This window comes from Myotis brandtii, unplaced genomic scaffold (genome assembly GCF_000412655.1).
Source record: "Myotis brandtii unplaced genomic scaffold, ASM41265v1 scaffold1554, whole genome shotgun sequence".
Lineage (NCBI taxonomy): Eukaryota > Metazoa > Chordata > Mammalia > Chiroptera > Vespertilionidae > Myotis > Myotis brandtii.
In genome coordinates this window covers 414,584-436,503 of record NW_005355638.1, presented here as the reverse complement: position 1 = coordinate 436,503, position 21,920 = coordinate 414,584, and the positions used below count along the sequence as shown (strand labels likewise).

The following is a 21,920-nucleotide window of genomic DNA, read 5'->3' as shown; positions in this document are numbered from 1 at the left end:
TCCATGCTGTCTTAAAAGGGCAAGATATTCTTTTTTACTGCTGCATAGTATCCCATGGTATAAATGTACCACAGCTTTTTTATCCACTCATCTACTGATTAAACACTATTAAGAATGTTTTAATTGTATAAACATATCTAAAAATGTGGAATCATGCATTTAAAAATACCTTCGAATCAAAATATGCAATACTTAAAACTGAAATAAGAGTTTTAAGGCAAAAGTTAAGGCCTAAGAAGGCACTAAGTTTTTGGATTTATAATTTTAAAAACTGTATTTATCAATCCCAGACACTTAAAATGGATAAAAGAAGAGACTGAGAAAGATCTTATTTTTAACTTTATTTTTATTGGTGACACTATTACAGATAGGTAGAACGACCACAACCATATTAACAAACCAAAAACCTGTGCACAGAAACAAGATGAAAAAATCTATCAAGATGTTAACCACAGTCTTTGGATGATGAAAATATGGGTGTATCTCTTCTACATTTCTGCGACGTCAAAGTTTCTATAATGAACACACGGTGTGATTACTATGGAAATAGATATAATAAAGGTGAATTACCAAAACACTATGATAAAGATCATTCAAGGAAATCAAGACAAAATACTTAACCGTAATCCCACAACCACACACCTATTTCTTAATTACTCTCCATATTTCTTCCCATCTTTGACTCTATGCATACTTATCATTAACACCCTAACAATCACAGACTGGTGTACAGACAGATGTTAATAGGAGCTGTTAGGTGCTGGGAATATGGGTGGATTTCTTTTCTATTTGATTGAATTCCCCCAAATTCTGAGTATTATATTTGCAATGGGAAAATACATACATAAGATTTAATAGCAAAACACCAAAGATCACCCAAGGAATTTGAGACAAAATATTTAACCATAATTCCACAACAACAATACTATGTTAATGATTCTCCACTTTTTATCACTGTAGACTTGATGCATACATATTCAACACTCACCATAAGTTTGTGCACAAGATGGAGGAAACAGATCAAGATATTCAGTTGTTGGGTGTTGGGAATATGAGTGATGTTTTTTTCTTTTCTAATTTACTGTATCTTCCAATTTTTTCCTCTGGGTATGTATTATGCTTGTAATAGAAGCATAATAAACTTTTTAAAATCAGAACACTATTAATAAGGAACATTTGAAAACCAAGGTAACATAACATCAACTTTGAATACACATTTTGACACAGTTATAATCATAAGCCTGTGCACAGAAACAAGAAACAATATACTAAAGAGTGTATCTGTCTTTGGATGGTGGGAATATGATTTGTTTGTTTTCCTCCACTTTTCTGTATTTTCCAAGTATCTGATAATGAGTTCAAATTTTGTTCACAATGGAGACATGACTACAAACTTTTTAGTAACAACACTACCATTAAGAACATCAAAGAATTTAAGAAAAATAATGCTCAACTAGAAGCCTACAACACAACAGCTGTTGATTAAAAGCATACATTTTTAAACAGTTATAATTGTAGTATAAATATAATTCTGTGTCCTGCTTTTTCCACTTAATATTCTGTAAATATATTTCCACGCTACTACATAACTCTGCATGATTATCATTTTTAAAACAGCTGAGTAAGAATCAGATATGTTCGCTTAATCATTCTATTGTTTGGCATCAAAGTTGTTCCTAATTTTTCACGAACACAAGGTTGGAACGGACACCCTCACATTTGGCAAGTTGCTTTCTGAGAAGGAGCTACCAATTGATGCTGCCAACAGGGATGAACCCGAGTTGGCCCCAACATCAGCAATGGCTCCCTTCTCAAGGGCCCTGCTCGGATGCAGCCTCACTGCTCCCATTTTTCCGGATGTCCGTTCCAACCTCCGGTCTTTCGATGCAGCTGGCCCTCGCCTCCACTGTACCATCCAGATGGCCCCCACTAAAGTGCCCAGGCCATATTCTCAGCGACCTGGCCTTCCAGTCCATTTCCGGTGTTTCCCTCTGCCTGCTTCCTCACCCTCCCGGTCTGCTGCTGGGTTAGGACTCCTTTCTTTGGCTTCCTCCGTTCTGCTCCATGCCCTCAGCCCCACAACCGCTCCGGGCTTTGGCACTCCCAGCAGCTCTGACACTCTCCTCCAGCCCTAACCATGCAGATCTAGGAGAGTGAGATTTGGGCACATTCCCAAAGAAAGCATTGGCATTTTCTTTCTCAAATGATCTGCTCTTATCTTTTGTTCACTTCTTCATCAGATCCACTTTACATTTTTTTTAAATTTTAAAATTATAATTCCAGTCAACTCAAAGCCAAAAAAAAAAAAGAAAAAAATCTCAATAGTCAAGACGCAGGGGGGAGGGGAAGCAAAAGGAGCACAAGTGGCCCACAGAACAAGACACAGGAAACCGCAAGCTGTGAGGTCGATCTGTAATAAATGGAATCAGATCAAAACTACTCAGGAGGGCTGAACGAGGAGAGAACAATGGTAACAAAACAAATTAAGGCGCTGGGAACCTGAGTCCATGTTAAGCTTAGGTTGACTGTAAAGAAAGCTTTTCTTTTTAAAAAAATGCAAGTTAGACACGGGGCTGAGGGTCAGACAGGTGAAGACAAGAATTAGGTTCGGTAATAGAAAGCTCTAAGGGTACAAGCTCCTGGGCGCCCAGGTGCAAGCTGACTCGTGGCGGCACACACTAACAAAGCCACGCTGCTACGTGTCACTTAAGGCAGAAAGCGCACAAAAAGTGATGACAGTTGTCACCTGCATCCATATTTACAACAGGAGAGGCTCTCCTGACGGTTTCAACCTTCATTAGGCACTGTCGCGATCTAGTGATGGTTGCAACCCACTCTCTTAAAGGCAAAGAAGCAAGATTTACAGGGAAAAGCTTGGCGTTTGTGGATTCACTCTCGAGCACACATTAAGTTGGTTAAACAAACACAAACTTGCAGTATTTTTGCATGAGAATCACTGCAAGGTACAATATGGCAAGGGATCAACTTGGGTCACAAAAGGTCAATCCACAAATTGCAAAGGCGTATACAGCATTAGGTTCCAAGGTATTGGTGTAGACGAGATGGCTGAAAAGGAAGCTCAAAGAACTCCTTTCGAACGGCACAGAGGAAAGGACATTATCTTGCATGCCTACACCTTGACAGGAATATTTAAGAGTAAGGGACAACACAGTTACTCAGAAAGATACTGAAGGGGTTAAAATAATGCACAACAAATCTTTCACAGGAACTAAGATATTTACAAGTGTGTTGCTCATTTCCTCTTCCAAAAAAAAAAAAAAAATCAAAGCATACCACGGAGGTATCTCTGCACAGTAAACTGTAACTCTGTATCATTAAATCCAAGTACCTGTGACTACTGTTTGCTATGATTTGCTATTTTATATACAGCTCAGGAAAGTTATATATAGGTTACAGAAGTATCATTTGGTTGGGGCTATTTCTGTAGTCTCAGCTCTCCTAGGACTGTCCCTCAACCTGGTCACTAGGATGAAAGGGAAGGGATGTGCTGTGGCTTCCCCACATGCACGCACTGGTGTATGATGGGGAAAGAGGTAAGACCAATGGAACCGCCTCCGGTTCCTTTCCAGTCCAAGTTATCTGAGGTTAAAAGTCAGTGTGTACAAGCCAAGCTAAGTGTCCTTCTGACGTTACTATGGGTTGCTGTGGATTTGCTGTGAGGGTCAGGTCCCAGGAAAGGCTGTCCGACCTTCCACTTGTGTTCTCAGCCAGTGTGGGTGTTCTGGTGTCTGGCGAGGGAGAGGCGGTCGTGGAAGAACTGCCCGCAGACATCACATTTGAAGTACTTGTCGTCAGCCCTATCGCTGCCCTGAGTGCTGGTGCTGGCCTGCCCAGTGTAGTGGGAGCCTTCCCCATGGACATTTCCAGACTCAAATATGATCACTCTGGCATGGGTCTGCCGGTGCTCCCCATAGGCCGAGGTGGTAGTGAAGGTCTCTCCACATTCCCTGCAGTCATAGTATGGTTCTTCAACTTGAATCTCTTCATCTTCATCTTCTTCTTCTGGGTCTTCGATCCCTGCACCATCTGGCTCATCGGCGTCTCCCTCTGGCTCTTCAGCCTTCCCCTCTAGCTCTTCCTCTCTCTCTTCAGGGTCTTCAATTCCTGCACCATCTGGTTCATCAGCATCCCCGTTGGGCTGTTCGGCCTCTCCGTTGGGCTGTTCAGCCTCTCCATTTGGCTCTGCAGCCTCCCCATCTGGTCCTTCAGCCTCCCCATTGGGCTCAGCGGCCTCCACATTGGGCTCAGCAGCGTCTACTTCCGGTTCAGCGGCCTCCACTTCTGGCTCGGCAGCTTCCATGTTCGACCCCTGGATCCGCAGAACTTCTCGTGGAACAAGAACATTGGCTTCGACTTCCTGGGCTGCTGCTTCTTCCTCTTCAACATGGAACTTCTGGTGCTTAGTGAGAACTGTGTTATGAATGAAGGACTTCCCACAGTCCTTGCACTCAAAGAATGGAGAATCTCCCTTAGGGGGTTCGGTAAGAAATGAGGTATGAACGAAGGAAGCCCCGTAATCGTAGGGCTCATCATCCTTCTTGTGAATTTTCTTGTGCTCCCTCAGGTCTGCCTGGCTGAGGAAGGCCTCTCCGCATGTTCCACACTCGTAGCGCTTCTCTTCGGCCTGGCTTCTCTGTAACTCAGCGAGGGCCAAGCCTGCATTGACAGTGTCATTGCTCCTCTGGGCCTGCTCCGGTGAGCCCTCTCCCATGTGAAGTGCCAGATGCTCATTAAAGACAGAGCCATGAATGAAATCTTGGCCACACACGTGGCACTGCAGATACATCCCTGTAGGATTTGCCTGTGGGGCACGGAACCTCTGTGGGTTAATGATGAAAGGATTCATAAAAGGCTCATCATACCTCCTGTGGCCATAATATGGGTCTTGCTCATGAACTTTCTGATGCTCAAAAAGGAATGAGCTGTGAACAAAAGACTCGCCACATGCTGGGCATTCGAAGAGCTGCTCTCCAGTGTTGTCTCTCTGATACTCGCTGATGGAATGGGTGTGAATTACAGACTGCGTGTACTCACGAGTGTCGACGAGGTACTCTCTGCCATGAACTTTCTGATGGTCCTTAAGGTCGGCCCGATCTGCAAAGCCCAGCCCACAGTCCTTACATCCATAGATTGAATCCTCAGGATCTTCCTCCTCCTCCTCCTCCTCTGGCTCAGGCTCTTCCTGCTCAGGCCCGCCACGGCCTGCACCCTGAATAACAGAACCTCCATGGAACTTCTCTTGAATGTAGATTTTCTGATGGGCACCAAGGTCTTCAATGGTTGCAAAGGATTGCCCACAGTCCTGACATTCTTGCGGCGTTGGCCGCTGAGCGCAACTTGCCTGTGCCGGCTGTCCAGCATAACTCACTCCCACTGGCTGGCGAGGATGACTTGCCTGTGCCGGCTGTCCAGCATAACTCACTCCTACTGGCTGGCGAGGATGACTTGCCTGTGCTGGCTGTTGAATGCAAATCATCCCCACTGGCTCCTGACCGTAACCCTGCACTGGCTCCTCAACATAATTCATCTCCAATAGGTCTTCGAAGAAACTATCCTGCATTGGCTCTTGAAGGCAGGTCATCTCTTCTGGCTGTTGAAGGCAGGTCATCTCTTCTGGCTCTTGAAGGCACGTCATCCCTTCTGGCTGTTGAAGGCAGGTCATCCCCACTGGCTCCTGACCGTAACCTTGCACTGGCTCTTTCACATAACTCATCTCCACTAGCTTGTCAAGAAAACTGGTCTGCTTTGGCTGCTGAATGCAAGTCATCCCTTCTGGCTCTTGACCATATCTCACCTGCACTGGCTGTTCAGCATAACTTGTCTGTGGGTCAGCGGAGGCTACGCTGCGAATAACAGATCGTTCGTAGTTTTTGCTTCCAAAAGGCTTCTTTCTATGGTGAATCTTCTGATGTTCAGTGAGGTCGGAGCTACGAACAAAGGACTCTCCACACTCTGGACATTCATAGAGTTTCTCTCTGGGGCGGAAGGTTTCAGGTTCACCGAAGTGCAGGGAGTGAATTACTGAAGTCTCGCAGTTCCTGCGCTCAATGTTTTTCTTCTTAGCACGAGCCTTCTGATGTTCAGTGACATCTGATTTGGAAACAGTCGATTGGCCATCCTTCTTAAACTCACTGGCTCCCTCTGCAGCAAGACTTTTTGGAGGTTCAGTACCAGATACACGGCGTATAACAGAGTCCTTGTAGTTGTTACTCTTGTCCCCTTCATTAGGGGTGGGTCTGGCAGGAGGTTTCTGTTGCTTAGCATGAAGATTTGAGAATCCTCCCTTCTCATTCCATTCGTTTCCACTGGGATTTTTGGGAAGTTTGAAAACGGGTAAGCTATGGATAACGGACCTCTCATTCTTCTTTTCTTCAGAGGTCTTCTCTCCAGCATGGACTTTCTGTTCAGTAATATTTGGGCTTGTAATGGTAGACTCTGCAATCACTTTTGGTTTATTGGGCCCCACGGCACTGTGACATTTCTGAACTTCAGCCAAAGATAAGCTATGAATAACAGACCTCTCATTTGGTTTCTTCTCAAGGACATTTTCTTCAGTGGAAACCTTCTGGTTGTCATCAGGATTAGAGCTAATGGTGAATGCCTTCTCGTCCTCATTCTCAGGTGGTCTTGTTATAGTATGACTCTTCCGAGACTCAGTAAAGGGCCTGCTATGAATGACAGACTTCCCATACGCCCTGCCTTCATAGGAATTCTTCGGAAAATGAACTGAGGAATGCTCACCGGGGAATAGGAGGTTTTGCCCAAAGGCACCCCCACCATCTTTAAAGCCTAAGAGCTTATCCTGAAAGTAATATTTCTGACGCCTTCTAACGGGCTGACCAGGAATAAAGGTTTCCTCACACACTTTGCTCTTGTTTTCAAACAGGTTTGCTCTGGTGTGAATCTTCTGATGTTCCTTCAGAGATGAGCTGTGGCGGAAGGTCTCCCCACACACCTTACATTCGTACATTTTCTCTTTAGCATGCATTCTCTGCAGCCCCTTAAAGGCTGGGTTGGGCTTGAAGACTTCATCATCTTTGTCATCTCTCCCATGGATTTTCTTCTGGTGTTCAACCAGAGCAGAACTATGAAGGAAGGTTTCCTTACACACCTTACACTCATAGAATTTCTCTTTCCCATACATTTTCTGAAGCTCACTGAAGGTGGGGCTAGGCATGAAGGGCTCCTCATATTCCTCATCATTACATTCTGTGAGATGGCCTCTAGAGTGAATCTGACAATGCTCGGCAAGATCGGCAGTCTTATCGAAGGTTTCCCCACACTCCTTACACTCAAAGCATTTCCCTCGAGCCGCACTTTTCCGAGTGACAGCCACACTACGGATAAACGCTTCACCATACTCATACAGATTCTCTCTAGTGTGCATGATCTGATGTTCGACAAACTCAGAAATCACACTGAAAGCCCTCCCGCACTCATCACACACATAGGGCATGGCGGCAAAATCAAGCGGCTGCGACTCGGCAGAAGGGGGGTTAAGGCTGCTCATGCTCATGGCTTTTCTCATCTCACTGCCTTCAAAGGGTCTCTTCAGGGGAGAGCCCCTCTGATCGTGAGCAGAACCCTTCCCATCGGTGTCAAACTGATAGCGCCTTTTTCTCTCAAGAACTTTCTTTTGGGAAACAAGGTTTGAGTTACAATTACAAGCTCCCTGACAGGCATTCTCTGCACAGCCCCTCTCCTGAATCACCGACTCTCTGTCTAAGGACACTTCTTTCCAATCATGGTCTGCCCTTCTGGGGACCCTAGGAAACCGGTCACTGGGTACTCTCGCTCTTGCGGATTTGGGGTTTCGCAAAACGTCCTTGAATTTTTCCATGATCGCTCCATGTGAAGCCTCCTCTTCACAGATCCCCCGGCGATGGGTTGACTTTTTGGCTTCAGGCATGGTTCTCAGACCTGAAAAGAAACATGAAATGTAAATACTCCCTAGTTCCTGTACTTGTGCAAAATCACAGTAGGTCTTCCGTGACAGTGGTGTAAATATAAATTGCTCAAGGCTTATCAGTACAGCAGGTCCTCGAGTGACATTGTTTCATTTTAACATTGCTGAGATGCCGTAGAAATTTAACTCTGTTGACATCAATTAGCCTGCTCATTTCACGTACAGTTCCAGAGCCTATGGACGTTAAGTGAGGACTCACTGTGTGTATGTACAGATCAGTGCCCATCTCACCGATTAAAGTGGCCACTATGCGTGATCTACCTAGTGCTTACCTCGACTGGTGCTTGGGTAGGCACTTCTCTTTGACCGTGAATGGCCTTGTGTCATGTGGGAGTGGCCATCATCTTCGGCAAGCTGAAGCCCTGTTCACAATAATACGACAGCTCATACTCAAGTTGGGGACCAAGACTCAGCACTATAAATTGATGTCTGCCTTTCGCTGAGCCACTAAATATGAAGTAGCCCAAATCCAATCCTTGGGGTGTCTTGTATTTGCAGTTTCACTTCCTTACTACCATTCCTTAGCTCGTTCTAACGTGAATGTAATTAATCTTCCTGACTCCACCTACTCTTTTGTACAGAGAGACCTTCATGCCTCCCTAAATTCACTGCATCTTTTTCAGGCTTCACCTTTTCCTAACCACCTCCTCCATCTTGATGTCCTGTTTCACTGGCCTCCAGGGGTGTCCTCCTACCTCTTGACTCTTCTTTCCCTGCCTCTTCTGCAAACATTGGAGCTCAAGGCTCCACTGCCTCACACAGAACTCTCGGTACAGCTCTCTCTCCACTGCGCCAGACCTGCACGGCCAACTGCCCGCTAGGCCAAGCTAGGTTCTTCTTGGAGGTGCGCACGGGACGTTGGGGTCCCGTCCTGAGTGTGTATTTAAAAGTCTGCTGTCACCACCTATGAGCATCAGCTCTTGTGGCAGGTGCCATCTCCGTGTCCCCCCAACCCTGTGCAATGGGGTCTTCACCCAGAGCCAGAAGGATTTCTTAGAAACAGAAATCTCTTTGTTTATGCTTCTGCTTTGAGATCTTTCAAAGGTTTCTGATTACCCTTGAAGTCCAGAGAGATCAACGTGGACTCTACCATCCTGCAGCTGCAAAGAGGAAGGTGGCAAAATGCTCCAGTGCCTGCGGGAGCAGCGGCTTACCCAGGAACAGCAGCTTCCTGTAGTTCTCCATGTTGTCCTTGATCGAGTTCTGCGCCTTCCTGTCCTCAGTGAGCTTCACCATGTCCTGGTATGACATCGTATCCTGAAACAGCAAACACGGACCTCTCAGTGGGGCCTGTCCGAGGGGCATCCAGAGAGAGAAGAATGCTTGCGACATGGGAGCTACAACATACAAAGGTATGTAGAAAGTGCTCACAGCGTTTGGGGTTCTGAGTGGTCCAAGTCAAGTTTTACTAGGGACCTACTTTGTACCTACCTTGGCGCTATAGTCTGAGGAAGATCCAAAAGACGTATGACACACATTCCTTGCCCTCATGCAGCTTATAATTTGGTTGGAGAGAAAAGACTCATGAAACAATTAGAGAACAATAAACAATAAAGTGGGGTACAGATAATCAGTGCTAAATGGGCTTAGTAGAGGGACAGTTCAGGGTGGGCTGGACTAGTGAGCAAAGGTTTTGTAGAGAGTCTTGGGTGGGGCATTCAGTGGTGGGCAATATTGTGACACAGAGAGAGAGGGCTGGTGGGAAAGCTTCAACAGGCTAAATATCAACTATGCATGGCATATGTGGGGAACAGAAAGAAATGTGTTTTAGCAGACATTTGATCAGGAAGTGTGACTTAAGCCTCCCACCCCTGCACACACACACACATCCATGTCTTGCACACACATGCTTTGCACAACACGGCTACACTGTGGGCTCCTCTGGGTATGCAGAAGTTCCAAATAACCCAGGGGTGATTTTAGGCACTAAGTGCCTTCATTTCACAGCTGTCTTTGTGTTCTAATGGATACTTTCCTAAAAAGAATTTTTACGTTCCCTGTATTACTCAGAGAGCCTTCTATGCAGAACCTTTTCTTACTGCTGCACTAAAACATGACTGCTTTCAGAGGGCGGTGGTCCCGGGGAGTACGGCACCAAGGCCTGAGACACACGGGAGGAGGGAGACGGGACCGTGGGGAGCCCACAGGTTTCAGAGCCACAGAAAAGTAGGGTCAAAGAAGGAATGCAGCCTTTGAGCTGTGCAGCCTTGGAAACAGAAAATTCTGAGCCTCAGGTTCTAGAAAATGGGGAGAAGGGCATTAGCCCGCCTGGCAGTGCTGTGGGGGAGGCTGTTCTGCAATGTGATGTGTGGTTTAAATAGGAAAAAGTATGTAAAGGAAACACATTAAACTCTATATAAAGATACTCTGATAATGTATTATAGAGTTCCACTGCTGGCAAGTGGCATGGGCATTAATTGAGTTCTGAACCTTCCTGCCCTCAGTGAGCTTCCATGCGCCCTGGTTTGACACTGTACCCTAAAACGGCAAACACAGGCCTCACCAGAGTCTGTCCCCATGGGCCTCCAGAGAGAGAAGAAAATGCAGCAAAAAAAGGAGTTGCACAATTAGGTGCATCTCTATTGGGAAAGATACATGAGCACAGGCGCTGGGATTTAAGGGGAGAGCAAGTGTCCGTGCCCAGTGATTAAACACCAAAAACCACCAAAACTACGCAGAGCTTCAAAAATGAAACTAGGTTACGGCTGAGGACCTTTAGGACCCAAATGAGCTACGAAAGATCAGGAGGCAGCGCAGAGCTGACACAGTTACCCCCTGCGTGGCTGAGTCCCATCACTTGAAGCAACAGGAAGTTCGAGAGTAAGAGGTGTGCTGGGCTCAGGTGTGAAGAGGCACCTGTGAGGCAGCAAGGAGACCCGAGCTCCTCCCCTGGGGGCTGGCAGACCACAGACGAGGTCAAGAACTTGGTGGACTGAGGGAGTCAGCAGGGTCACCATCTCTGTTGTTAACAGACCCCAAGGGCAATGGCCAAAGGGAAAGGGCATTTTTCATATCTTTGTATTCCATTGGCCTCATCGGAGGATAATAAATGTACATTAAATTCTGAATGGTAATTCTCTATGAAAGAGAAATGATGCTTTGGTGTAAAATTGTTCATCTATCGCACGTGGGTAGCTCTACAGCAGCTGTTCCCTTTGCATTTGTAATCAGCAATGGTGCCCACAACTGCACAAGCTACACTCGAGTCCCCCAGGAATGGGTGCTGCACCACTGCACGTCCACATGACCGACATGCAGGGCACTAGGCGATTCACTCATTGTGCTCAGAGACGAGCGCTTCGTGAGTAGCAAAGAGTTCCTCTGACCACGTGGAGGAGGCAGGAAACGGAGCAGTCACTCTGGCCACTTGCCACCGCTGGGGACAGACCTGGGATCCGTTCAAGAGTAACTGGGCCTCCCTGCCCAGGTGGGATTTTAGGGGGCAGATGAACACACACACCCTCTTGGGAAAAAAGGCAGCTCTGCCATGTAATGGAGAGAGGGAACCGAAACATACCTGGGATTGCAACTCGTACTGCATCAGCAAGCTCCGACGGCGGCGCCCTCTTTCCATCGAAAATGTTCTCTCCATCGAAGCAGGAAGGGAAAGATCCCGGGGAGGGAACCCTGGGGAGAGAAAGGCCTGTGAAGGAAAAGGCCAGCCAGCCTTGCAGGCGCATTAGGGAGGTCAGAACGCAGGACTTACTGCTTCTGGAAATCCTGCCATACGGCCAGCGCTCTCGCAAGGACAGGTCCCTGCTTCTGGCCCTCCGCTCCCGCTCCCGCATACGGGCTCGCTCCCAAGCCCGGCCCCGGTCCCAGGCTCGGTCCCAGGCCCTGTCCCAGGCCCGGTCCCAGGCCCGGTCCCAGGTTCGGTCTCGATCCCAGTCCTGGTCCCAATCCCGGTCCCGGTCTCCTGCGAAAGCCAGACATTTGGGGTGAGCATAGCACTGACATGTGGCCACCCACCCATGTGCATACCTCCCTCAACAAGAACATGATCCTTGCTCCTGCCTTCAGGAATCAGATCTCACATAGAGGTCTCCACACGCCCAAGGGCAACCTGGACTCTTCCCATCACCCTAGGCCGGGGGCAGTTTCTGGAGGCTTTGACTACGTGGGGGTTGCTCTAAAGCAAGTTCTGATGCTTACTTCAGAAGCTCGCCCCCCATGCAGACACTTCTGCGGTTCCCCAGGTTGTACACGGTCAAGTCCACCTCCAAGATGGACATCAGCCCCTCTGCCGTCCAGTTACCCAAGCCTCTTTCAATGTGCACATTACTCTACTTACAAAACATACGCCCTCCCCCAAAGCAACGCTCCTTTTATTTTATTTTTTTAAAGGGGAGAATTTGATTTTTATTTTTTAAAATATATTTTATTGATTTTTTACAGAGAGGAATAGAGAGTTAGAAACATCGATGAGAGAGAAACATGGAACACTCCTTTTTAAAGTTCACTGAACAGCCCGGCCAGTGTGACTCAGTGGCTGAGGGTTGACCTATGAACTACGACAGTGGTTCTCAACCTTCCTAATGACTACCAACAATAAAATTATTTTCGTTGCTACTTCATAACTGTAATTTTGCTACTGTTATGAATCATAATGTAAATATTTGATATGCGGGATATCTTTTCATTGTTACAAATTGAATATATTTAAAGCATAGTGATTAATCACAAAAACAATATGTAATTATATATGTGTTTTCCGATGGTCTTAGGCGACCCCTGTGAAAGGGTCGTTCAACCTCCAAAGGAGGTCACCACCCACAGGTTGAGAACCACTGAACTAGGAGGTCACAATCCGGTTCCTGATTGGGCCATATGCCCCCGCCTCCCCGGTGTGGGGCCGTGCAGGAGGCAGTCCATCAATGATTCTCTCTCATCATTGTTTTTTCTATCTCCCTCTCCCTTTCTCTATGAATCCAATAAAAATATATTTAAAAAGAGAATTGATTAAAAAAAATTTTTTAAAGTTCACTGAAGAACTGTTTAACAAGTGAAGTAGCTTTAGAGCCTCACCCCTCCTGGGAAGGCTATGGGTGCAGCTTGAAACAGCCCACTACAAACTTCCATACTAAATACTTCCACCCCTAACAATACATGTCTTGCATTTCACTCTGTTAGGGTTGGCTTGGGTATAAAATGTCTAATCTACTATCAATTAACCTACGCTCCCTCAGATCTCGGAGCAGCAGCGGCCGCCCTCAGAGGCCCCGATGCCCACTGTGAACCTTCGGGAAATGGGAGGACAGGGCCCATGGGCGGCATGACCCGGCTGGTACTCACTGTGGAAATAGAGGGCGCGTGCGAGGGGGTTGTTTACTCCATTGCGGTTCAATCTGCCTTCAATCTGCACGCTGCCCCCGTCTAAGAAGACAACAGACACCCACTCAGCGCTGACCATCACCTGCCCACTCTCGGGTCCCCCCGTGCCCCACCGCATATCCACCTCCACGGGACGCTAGAGCGTTCTGAGCCCCTCACCCCTCAGCTGCTACCACTCCTGGTGGAAACTGGGCTGTGACGGCACCTACCCCACCCCCAACAACTGCAGCCACATACGACTTCCCGGCGCACCACACCCATCAGTCTCCAAAAGGGAACCGGGCCCTGGTCGGTGGTTCAGTGGTTAGAGCATCAGCCCAAGGACTGAAAAGTCGTGGGTTGGATTCCCGGTCAAGGGCACGTACACCTCCGTTGCAGGTGCCCCAGCCACGTAGGGGCTTGTGAGTGAGGCAACCAATAGATGTCTCTCTCTCTCTCCCCCCTTCCACTCTAGAAATCTATGGAAAAAATATCCTCGGGTGAAGATGCAAAAAAAACACACACAAAAAAACGGAGCCGGGGCCACAGCACGAGACGCGCGAGGCTCCTCATGGGGGGTGGCTGGTGTGTAACTCTGGTGACTGTTCTCCAGGGGACACAGCCCCATCACACGGTTGGCTGTGGCAGCCAGGGAGGGAGGTGTGCTGCCCCGCCCCGCCCGCCCCACCTCACCTTCGGGTCCGTACACCTCGAGGTACATCTCCAGCAGGTCCACGAGCTTCTCACAGGTCTGCGGCCGCCGGGCCTGCACCCAGAGCCTGACCCTCTCGGGAAGGATGTTCAGGTACTGCTCAAGGACCAAGAGGTCGATGATCTCCTCCTTGCTGTGAATCTCCGGCTGCAACCAGTCCAGGCAGAGGTTTCGGAGTCTGAGCAGGGTCTTCTGAGGCCCGACAAATTCCACGTAGAGGAAATTCCGAAACCTCTGATGAGAAAATTCAGAGTCAGTCGGACTTCCTCCTACGATGTCATCTGGGTACTGAGCCAAGTCACTGTCTAGGTCATACAGGTCTGGGACCCAGCACTTCTTGGCTCTGCCGCAGTAAAAGCGCTTGATCGGCATCATCTCTCTAGGGAAAGCTGTCAGTGCAGCAACCGAAATGGGTCACGGGAAGGACGCAGCAGCTGTGCCAGCCAGTGCTCAGGGACCTGCAGGGCGCAAGGAGACACACGTCCCGGGAGGTGAGGCCCGGCAGCCTGCGAGGGCGTCAGCAACGCTTCTGCGAACAGGCCCAGAGGGCAAGCGGTGGGCAAATCCCCCAACACACACACAAACACAGGACAGCAAGTCACAGGCATGACCTCGGGCACCACATGCACTGAAGAAGTTAGGTCGCTACTGATTGGCTTTTTTTTTGTTTTAAATATATGCATTTCTATTGATTTCAAAGAAGAAGGGAGAGGGATAGAAACATCAATGATAAGAATCATTGATCGGCTGCCTCCTGCACGCCCCCTTACTGGGGATCAAGCCCGCTACCCAGGCATGTGCCCTGACCAGGAACTGAACCATGACCTCCTGGTTCATAGATGTCCAACAACTGAGCCACACCAGTCAGGCATTACTGACTGGTTTTATGATCCTGGGCAACTTACTCTACGTCCTGGAGTCTGTCCCTGTATCTGCAAATAAGGAACAGACCAACCTCCCTTTGAGGACTAGAAAGCTTCCATAAGCCAATATGCCTAAAAGGCTCACTACCCACCCTGGCCGGTGTTGCTCAGTGGATAAAGCATTGGCCTGTGGACTGAAGGGCCCCTGGGTTCAATTCCGGTTAAGAACACATGCTGGGGTTGCAGGCTTGATCCCCAGTAGGGGGCGTGCAGGAGGCAGCCGATCGATGATTCCCTCTCATCATTGATGTTTCTCTCTCTCCCTCTCCCCTCCTCTCTGAAATAAGATTTACAAAAGTCCTCACAACCCAATGCTCAGCCCAGGGACATGCCAAAATGCCAGCCATTACTAAATCTGGGTGGCAACTTTCTTTCTGAGCAAACATGGACAGGCACTAGGGAATGGGGGCCAATCCTGCCATTTCTGAGCATTTCTCCCCGCAACGTAATGAAGGCTGCAGACACCATGGAAAGCAGAGGCTGCATGGCATGTCAGTGCTCAGCTCCGGGGAGTGCAGGCGCCATTTTCCCCTCCACGACCAATTCTCTGCACTGTGCTGCTGGGACCTGATGGCTAAACTAAATGCAATGAAAGGGAAAGTCCACCGCCTCATCACACCAGCTGCATCTCCAGTGCCAGGGGCTCCGTCGTGGACAGCACGTCACACCCCGGTGGTCGTGGGAAGTTCTGTGGGGCTGAGCAGCTGCACAGGGTTCGAGGTGGCAGGTGTGCCCAAGACCCCTCCCTTGAGAGGGTATCTGTCTGTCCCCAAACCCAGCCTCGGGCAAGTGCCAACACCACTCCCCTGGGCACCTTTCCTTTCCCTTTGTTTTCCCCTCACGTAACCAATTGAGGCCACACATTTCCCTTCACTTCACACCATTTACCTACATCTAGGTTTTACCATGCAGCCTTTTATTACAGTTGGCCACACTGGTGTGAAGTAGGCGATACATGAGAAAGACCTCGGTTTGAGGGGCTGCATGAACATACGGGCTTTCCTCCCAGAGAAGAAAACCACACACAGCACTAATTCTTCTGTTTTGAAAGGAAGCCACATGTTCAGAAGTAAGTTGCCCGGCCAGTGTGGTCAGTGGCTGAACATTGACTATGAACCAGGAGGTCACGGTTCGATTCCTGATCAGGGCACATGCCCAGGTTTCCGGCTCGATTCCCAGTGTGGGGCGTGGAGGCAACCGATCAATGATTCTCTGTCATCATTGATGCTTCTCTCTCTCCCTCTGAAATCAATTAAAAAATGTATTTTTAAAAAAATTATTTTAATATGTCTAAAGAGAAAAAAAGGTGTTTCAATTATTTAGAGCAGGGGTCCTCAAACTACGGCCCGTGGGCCACATGCAAATACAAATATTGTATTTGTTCCCGTTTTGTTTTTTTACTTCAAAATAAGATATGTGCAGTGCGCATAGGAATTTGTTCATAGTTTTTTTTAAAACTATAGTCCGGCCCTCCAACGGTCTGAGGGACAGTGAACTGGCCCCCTGTTTAAAAAGTTTGAGGACCCCTGATTTAGAGTTTCAAAATAGACTTTATCATTTGGGAATAAAAGCTGTAAACTCGGCCCCATGCTCTCCCGCTGTGATGGGCTGCACTCTGCTCCCACTGGAACTGTCCTCCATGGTCCCCCCTGGAGCTGTGGCGCCACCCGGCTGCCCTGCCCTCCTCAGCAGCAGGAGTGACAGTGGAGAAGGGCACTAGATGCCATTGCTGAGCTGGCGCTTCCAAGCAGGGGGCGGGCAAATGGCCTGGCTCTGAGCACTGGAGTGATCTTTCGGACAACAGCACAATTTTACCCAGGACCTGGCTCAGGGGGACGGCCTCGGGCAAGGGCAGGGGCCTCAGAAGCCAATAGGCCTCCACGGAAGGGAGGGGAGAGCACAGAGCCGACACCTGCCCCGGAGGGAAGGAGGGAGGGAGAACACAGAGCCCGCGCCTGTCGGAGAGAAAACCTGAGTCCCCGACAGGATCCAGTCCAATCTCAGAGACAGCAGGACACGCTCAGGTACACAAATCACCTGGTGGAACAGATCCTTTCTGCAACTGCCGAACAAGCCACTACGCACAGGAACAGTCAAAATGCCAGGGACCTGCAGTCATTTCACAGAAAGAAACACATGACAAATGAACACAGAAGAAATGTAAAAATAGTGTCCGTGATCCATTCTCCAAATGGCTGTCGACTCGGGGATCATTAGGGGTGAGGCCTCTTAGGTCACCTTCAAGGAAAGACCGAATACAGTGTCATATAAGCCAACCAGGAAAAATAAACAGAAAACCTTCAGATTTTCTCTATGAAACCAGAATTCAAAAACCCAAGGCAAAGATTAGCACTAACAAACCGAAGACCACTCACTTAATGAAAGCAGACCTAAAAGTCTAAACACTATCATTACTGAACATCACTCTAAGAGCAGTGGTTCTCAACCTTCTGGCCCTTTAAATACAGCTCCTCATGTTGTGACCCAACCATAAAATTATTTTCGTTGCTACTTCATAACTGTAATGTTGCTACTGTTAGGAATCGTAATGTAAATATCTATGCAGGATTGTATTTTCAATTACAAATTGAACGTAATTAAAGCATAGTGATTAATCACAAAAACAATATGTAATTATATATGTGTTTTCCGATGGTCTTAGGCGACCCCTGTCAAAGGGTTGTTCAACCACCAAAAGGGTCACGACCCACAGGTTGAGAACCGCTGCTCTAGAGTTCTAGCTAATTACAAGACAAGAAAAACAAATCTGAGGCATAAAGAAAGGTGTAAAATCATTCTCTTATGAATCAATAGAAAGATGTTATAATTTAATAAGGAAATAACTTATAAGAGACTCCTTAAATATATATCAACAATACTTTTTTTAAGCGGGAAGAACTCCAATATAAAAAAATAGCACCTACATAAAGTTACAAATTATACTGCAGTAAACTAGAGACACAGGATAGTCTTGGAAGAGTATGGATCCAGGACACTCAAGTTCTAAATCCTCCCCCAAATTAATGTGGATCATATAATGGAATTTCAAAGAATACTAATGGGAACTGGGCAGTGGCTCTAAGTTAACAGGGAAGAATTCCATTTAGATCAATATTTTGAGAATTCATACGTCAAAAGGTCAACAAGCCAAACACAAAATTTAAGAAATATATATATTTTTTGCTCTTGACACTCTTCTAGAGCAGGTATATGTCATAAATCACTGTAAACACAGTGAGTAGTAATACATCTTGATTCTTCAAGAAAGGGGTATAAAGTTTAGTGTTTTAGAAATGCATCTGACCATGGAATTCTTTTATTTTTTCCATCATCAAGAAATAGTTTGATATAATCTTGGGGTAAGAAAGTTCTTTTACAGTATGATGCCTAAAGGCAGAAAGATGACATAAAAATAAGAAGTAATGGTCTTGTCAATACCATCAAAGCCAAAGGGAAAAAAATAACAAAAGAAAACCACTTGAAATTTATAACAGAAAGACTGATTCATTTAAGAATCATAATGAGTTTACTATACGAAGTTGAGTATGTAGTAGTCTATGAAAGTGGCATTGGAACATAGTAAGGGATGTGTATATTATTTCAATAAGTAGGAATAGGAAAACTAGCCAATCATTAACTTGAGGGGGAAGATCATACCATATATAAAAATGCTAGATCTAAAATAAAAATTAAATAAAATATTAATTTTTATCATCTAGGAGCAGGAAAAGGCTTTTATTTTTTTAGAATGAACATTTAAAATTTCTATTTTATTTATTTTTAAATTTTCATCTTACTTAGCAAATTGATTGGGGTGACATTGATCAACATTAATATACTAGAGGCCTGGTGCATGGAGTTGTGCACCAGTGGGGTCCCTCGGTTGGCCTGCAGGGATCGGGCTGAAACTGGCTCTCTGATATCCCCCAAAGGGTCCCAGATTGCGAGAGGGCGGTTCTTGGGTGATGCGCCCCAGAATTGAGCTTCCTCCTCTCTGGTTCTGGGTGTGTCACCCTAGAACCGCAGCTGCCAAGTCACTGCAGCTCGGCAGCTCCTGCATTGAGCATCTGCCCCCTGGTGGTCAGTGCGCATCATAGCTACCGGTTGGAGCATCTGCCTCCTGGTGGTCAGTGCACATCATGTTCGCTTAGCCTTTTATATACATAGGAGGTAGGTTTCAGGTGTGGCCCTCACATGTGGGATGCCTTTGGCACTTGGGAAAATCGAGCCTCCTTTCCAGCTGTGACAATGTAGGTCTGTGGTTCCAACAAGCACCTTAGGAGCTGGGTACTGTGAAAACCAGTGCTCTAGGCTGTGTGTCCCATCTGGTCCAGCCAACAGGTACATATGGACAAGAGGGGCTGTTGAGGTAAGGATCTTATGTGGGGATGTGAGCAAGTAGGGAATGACCACTACCCTACCCAGACCAGCCACAGCCTCCCGCTCTGGTCCGTGAGGAGGCTCCTCTGATAGTCGACACATCACCCCAGGCTCACACCTCTACCACTTACCACGTTGCAGCAAAGCTTCCTTATTGTTGTCCACTCGAGGTGTTTCCTGGGTCAGACTTACTGTGAATGGATTGGGGAGGGTGGGGGCCGGAGATGGGGCCCCTGGTATCACGGTAACCCCAGCAAGAGCTTATGGCACCAGATGGGCCCCGCCTCCGTGCAGGCCAGTGCTCTTAAAGCATGTCCACGTGCTCTTGCTCTGATTCCGTATGCACCAAGCACCCTTCTCATGATGGTTTCACTTGCCATGTAGGTCTGCCTCCAGGGAGAGAATTTGCTGATCACACCCTTTTGAGTATTTGTGTCTCTGCTATAGTGACCTCCCACCATAAATCGGTGAACCAACACTGAGCAAGCTGTTTTCCCAGCTGGGGAGCTTTCATCCAGACCGGGCGTAAACCCACCCACCCCCAGGGCCCGCTTCAAGCAGCATGTCAGCCTGTCCCGGGTGGTACACCAGCACGGCCCACCTGGACAAGCCCACCTGTCTTACTCTGCATTTAACTGGAGTTCTCATTCGGGGGACACTGAGGCCAAGGATTATGTCACTCACTTCTGGAGACCCAAAGTCTAGCATGACCCTGCCCAGACCAGGCCCAGTACCAAGGCTTGCTGGTAGAATGAGCAGCTGCGCTGTTCACGTCCCCAGGCAACACGATTCCCTAAGTCTGGTCTGAATCAGTCAGCAGGCCGTGAACAACGGGGACAGCCCTACTGAGTCTCTCTGTGTACCCCTCCAGCCCATCACTTACCCTCTGCTGTGACCCTAAATCCAAGCCACCATCTCTCACTCGGACCTGAGGGTGGTCTCCTGGCACCCACTGTTTCAACCCTCCCCTTCTGAACCCTGCAACCAGATGACATTTTAAAAACAAAACCCTGATTATCGTGTTGCTTCCATGGTGAAAAGGTCTCCGTGGCTGCCCATGTGCTTCAGATCAAGCCATGTGCTTACCTGTTCCCCACCTCAATCCAATGCTGACTGGAGTCCTGGACTTTTGGCTCCTCTCTCATTCCCTCAGGAACATCCACGTCTCCTCTCCCAACACTATTCTTCCCACGGTACCATCCACTACCCTTCAGGGCTCAACTTCCACGTCCCTGGTTTCCTCAGAAAGGCCCTACGTGGCCTCTTCCAGATTAAGGTAACTGCCTGCAGCGAATGCATGTGTCTCACAATCCCTTGTTCAATGTCTTTCATTACTTAACACACTGAGCTCCAGGGACGCGCTTCCTTTTCCACGGGAGGGGCCATGTTTACTGGTGAATAATGACTTCCCTCATGCTTCTTTAATTGCCCAATAAGAGAGAAAGAGGAGGCCTGAAGTGGTAGTCGAGTGCTGGGAAAAGAGTGGGGATACCGAAAGGATGGCACAAGGCCACGGAGGATGTCTGGCGAACACGGGACCCACCAGAAGTGTGTGTGCGTTTCCCGCGAGCACAAAGGGTGCTGTGGCCGTGTGGGTGGACCACGCGTGGCAGGAGGAGGAAGGACGCGCTCACTCCAAGGAAGGGTGTGGCGCTGTGAGGAGAGAACTCAAGTGCGGCTCACCTGGACCCAGCCCCCTGGCGTTGGAATCTAGTCCGTTCTCCTCTTGCCAGCCGTCTCGGAAAAGGGTAGAAGTTCGAGAAGGCAAAGCTGGGGAAGGAAAGGAAGACATGAGACATCACGTTTGCTTGGCAGTGACTGGGTCCCTCCAGCTGGAGATGACACCGCAGCAGCAGTGCCTTCCTCTCCGGCACCCACAGGTCAGCTGAGATGGAAGAACGGCCCTCCCACATGGCAGGGCCACGGGGGCAGTGCTCGGAGGCCCGGCTGCCCCCGGGCTGTCATCAGCGCCTTCCTCAACCAGGCTGTAAGTGGGTGCGCAAGTCACCTGCAGTGTCTCAGAGCGTCACTAACCAGCAGAGCGAACTGAGGAAGACGCAGGTGGGGTCATGTCACCTTAGGAAGCCCACCTATTAGCTCTGCGGCACTGGCCACTGGCTGAAGGCAAGGACCCGTGCGGCGGGAGGGGGAACGGCTAGGAAGGCCTATTAGTCACTGCTCATGACCGGCCGGACAGCACTTTCACAGGTGAACCTGACGTCATTTGGAAAAAACAAAAACAAAGCACAGTCCATCTACTAGTGTTTTCCGTGGACACCCCGAGGGATGACGGCAGGGGTACGGACACCCCTGGAGAAGTGGGGCGAAGCTCCAGTGCTGCCACTTAGTAGCTGGTGAGGCGGGGCCAGACCGCGGCCATTTCAGTCACAGGCAGAGCGCAGCTTCCACTGGGCCCGGGTGCTACGCTCGCCATCGCTGTGCGGTACCAGCATCACCACCTGCTCTCACAGAACCGCGTGCAGGTTCTGGCTCCGGTGGGTTGTGCTAAGGCGCTCAGCCACTGGTGGATGCGCAATTCCAAAAACCTCAGCTCGGGAATGGGTCCTGCTGCCGACCGCGGACAGCGCCGCAAGCGGCTGTGCGCATG

The 21,920-nt window shown here is 48.3% G+C and overlaps 1 protein-coding gene across 5 annotated transcripts; it reads right to left on the bottom strand.

Annotated features, from left to right (window-relative positions):
- Positions 1–326: 326 nt before the first annotated feature.
- On the bottom strand, positions 327–21,914 carry PEG3 (paternally expressed 3). Of its 5 annotated transcripts, none has more exons than XM_005861703.2 (10): positions 20,996–21,914; positions 16,970–17,041; positions 13,991–14,467; positions 13,280–13,360; positions 11,694–11,903; positions 11,505–11,614; positions 9,142–9,244; positions 8,260–8,349; positions 5,417–7,941; positions 327–5,362 (listed from the first exon to the last, which is right to left on the bottom strand). In XM_005861703.2, exons 3-10 carry the CDS (start codon positions 14,382–14,384, stop codon positions 3,725–3,727), a joined length of 5,151 nt encoding a protein of 1,716 aa, XP_005861765.1. In that variant the 5' UTR covers positions 14,385–14,467; positions 16,970–17,041; positions 20,996–21,914; the 3' UTR covers positions 327–3,724. The 5 variants fall into 5 exon arrangements, with proteins under 5 accessions (XP_005861765.1, XP_014391506.1, XP_005861763.1 ...); XM_014536020.1 differs by having other exon boundaries at positions 327–5,416; positions 5,471–7,941; XM_005861701.2 differs by having other exon boundaries at positions 327–7,941.
- Positions 21,915–21,920: the final 6 nt, after the last annotated feature.

Bases quoted from the DNA above. Each gene is read 5' to 3' on its own strand.
- PEG3 (XM_005861701.2), bottom strand. From the start codon at position 14,384: ATGATGCCGATCAAGCGCTTTTACTGCGGCAGAGCCAAGAAGTGCTGG. The intron at 8,350-9,141 runs GTAAGCCGCTGC...TATTGTGAACAG, and splicing joins CAGGAAGCTGCTGTTCCTGG to GGCTTCAGCTTGCCGAAGAT. The intron at 7,942-8,259 runs GTAAGCACTAGG...GTTTCTTTTCAG, and splicing joins CTACCCAAGCACCAGTCGAG to GTCTGAGAACCATGCCTGAA.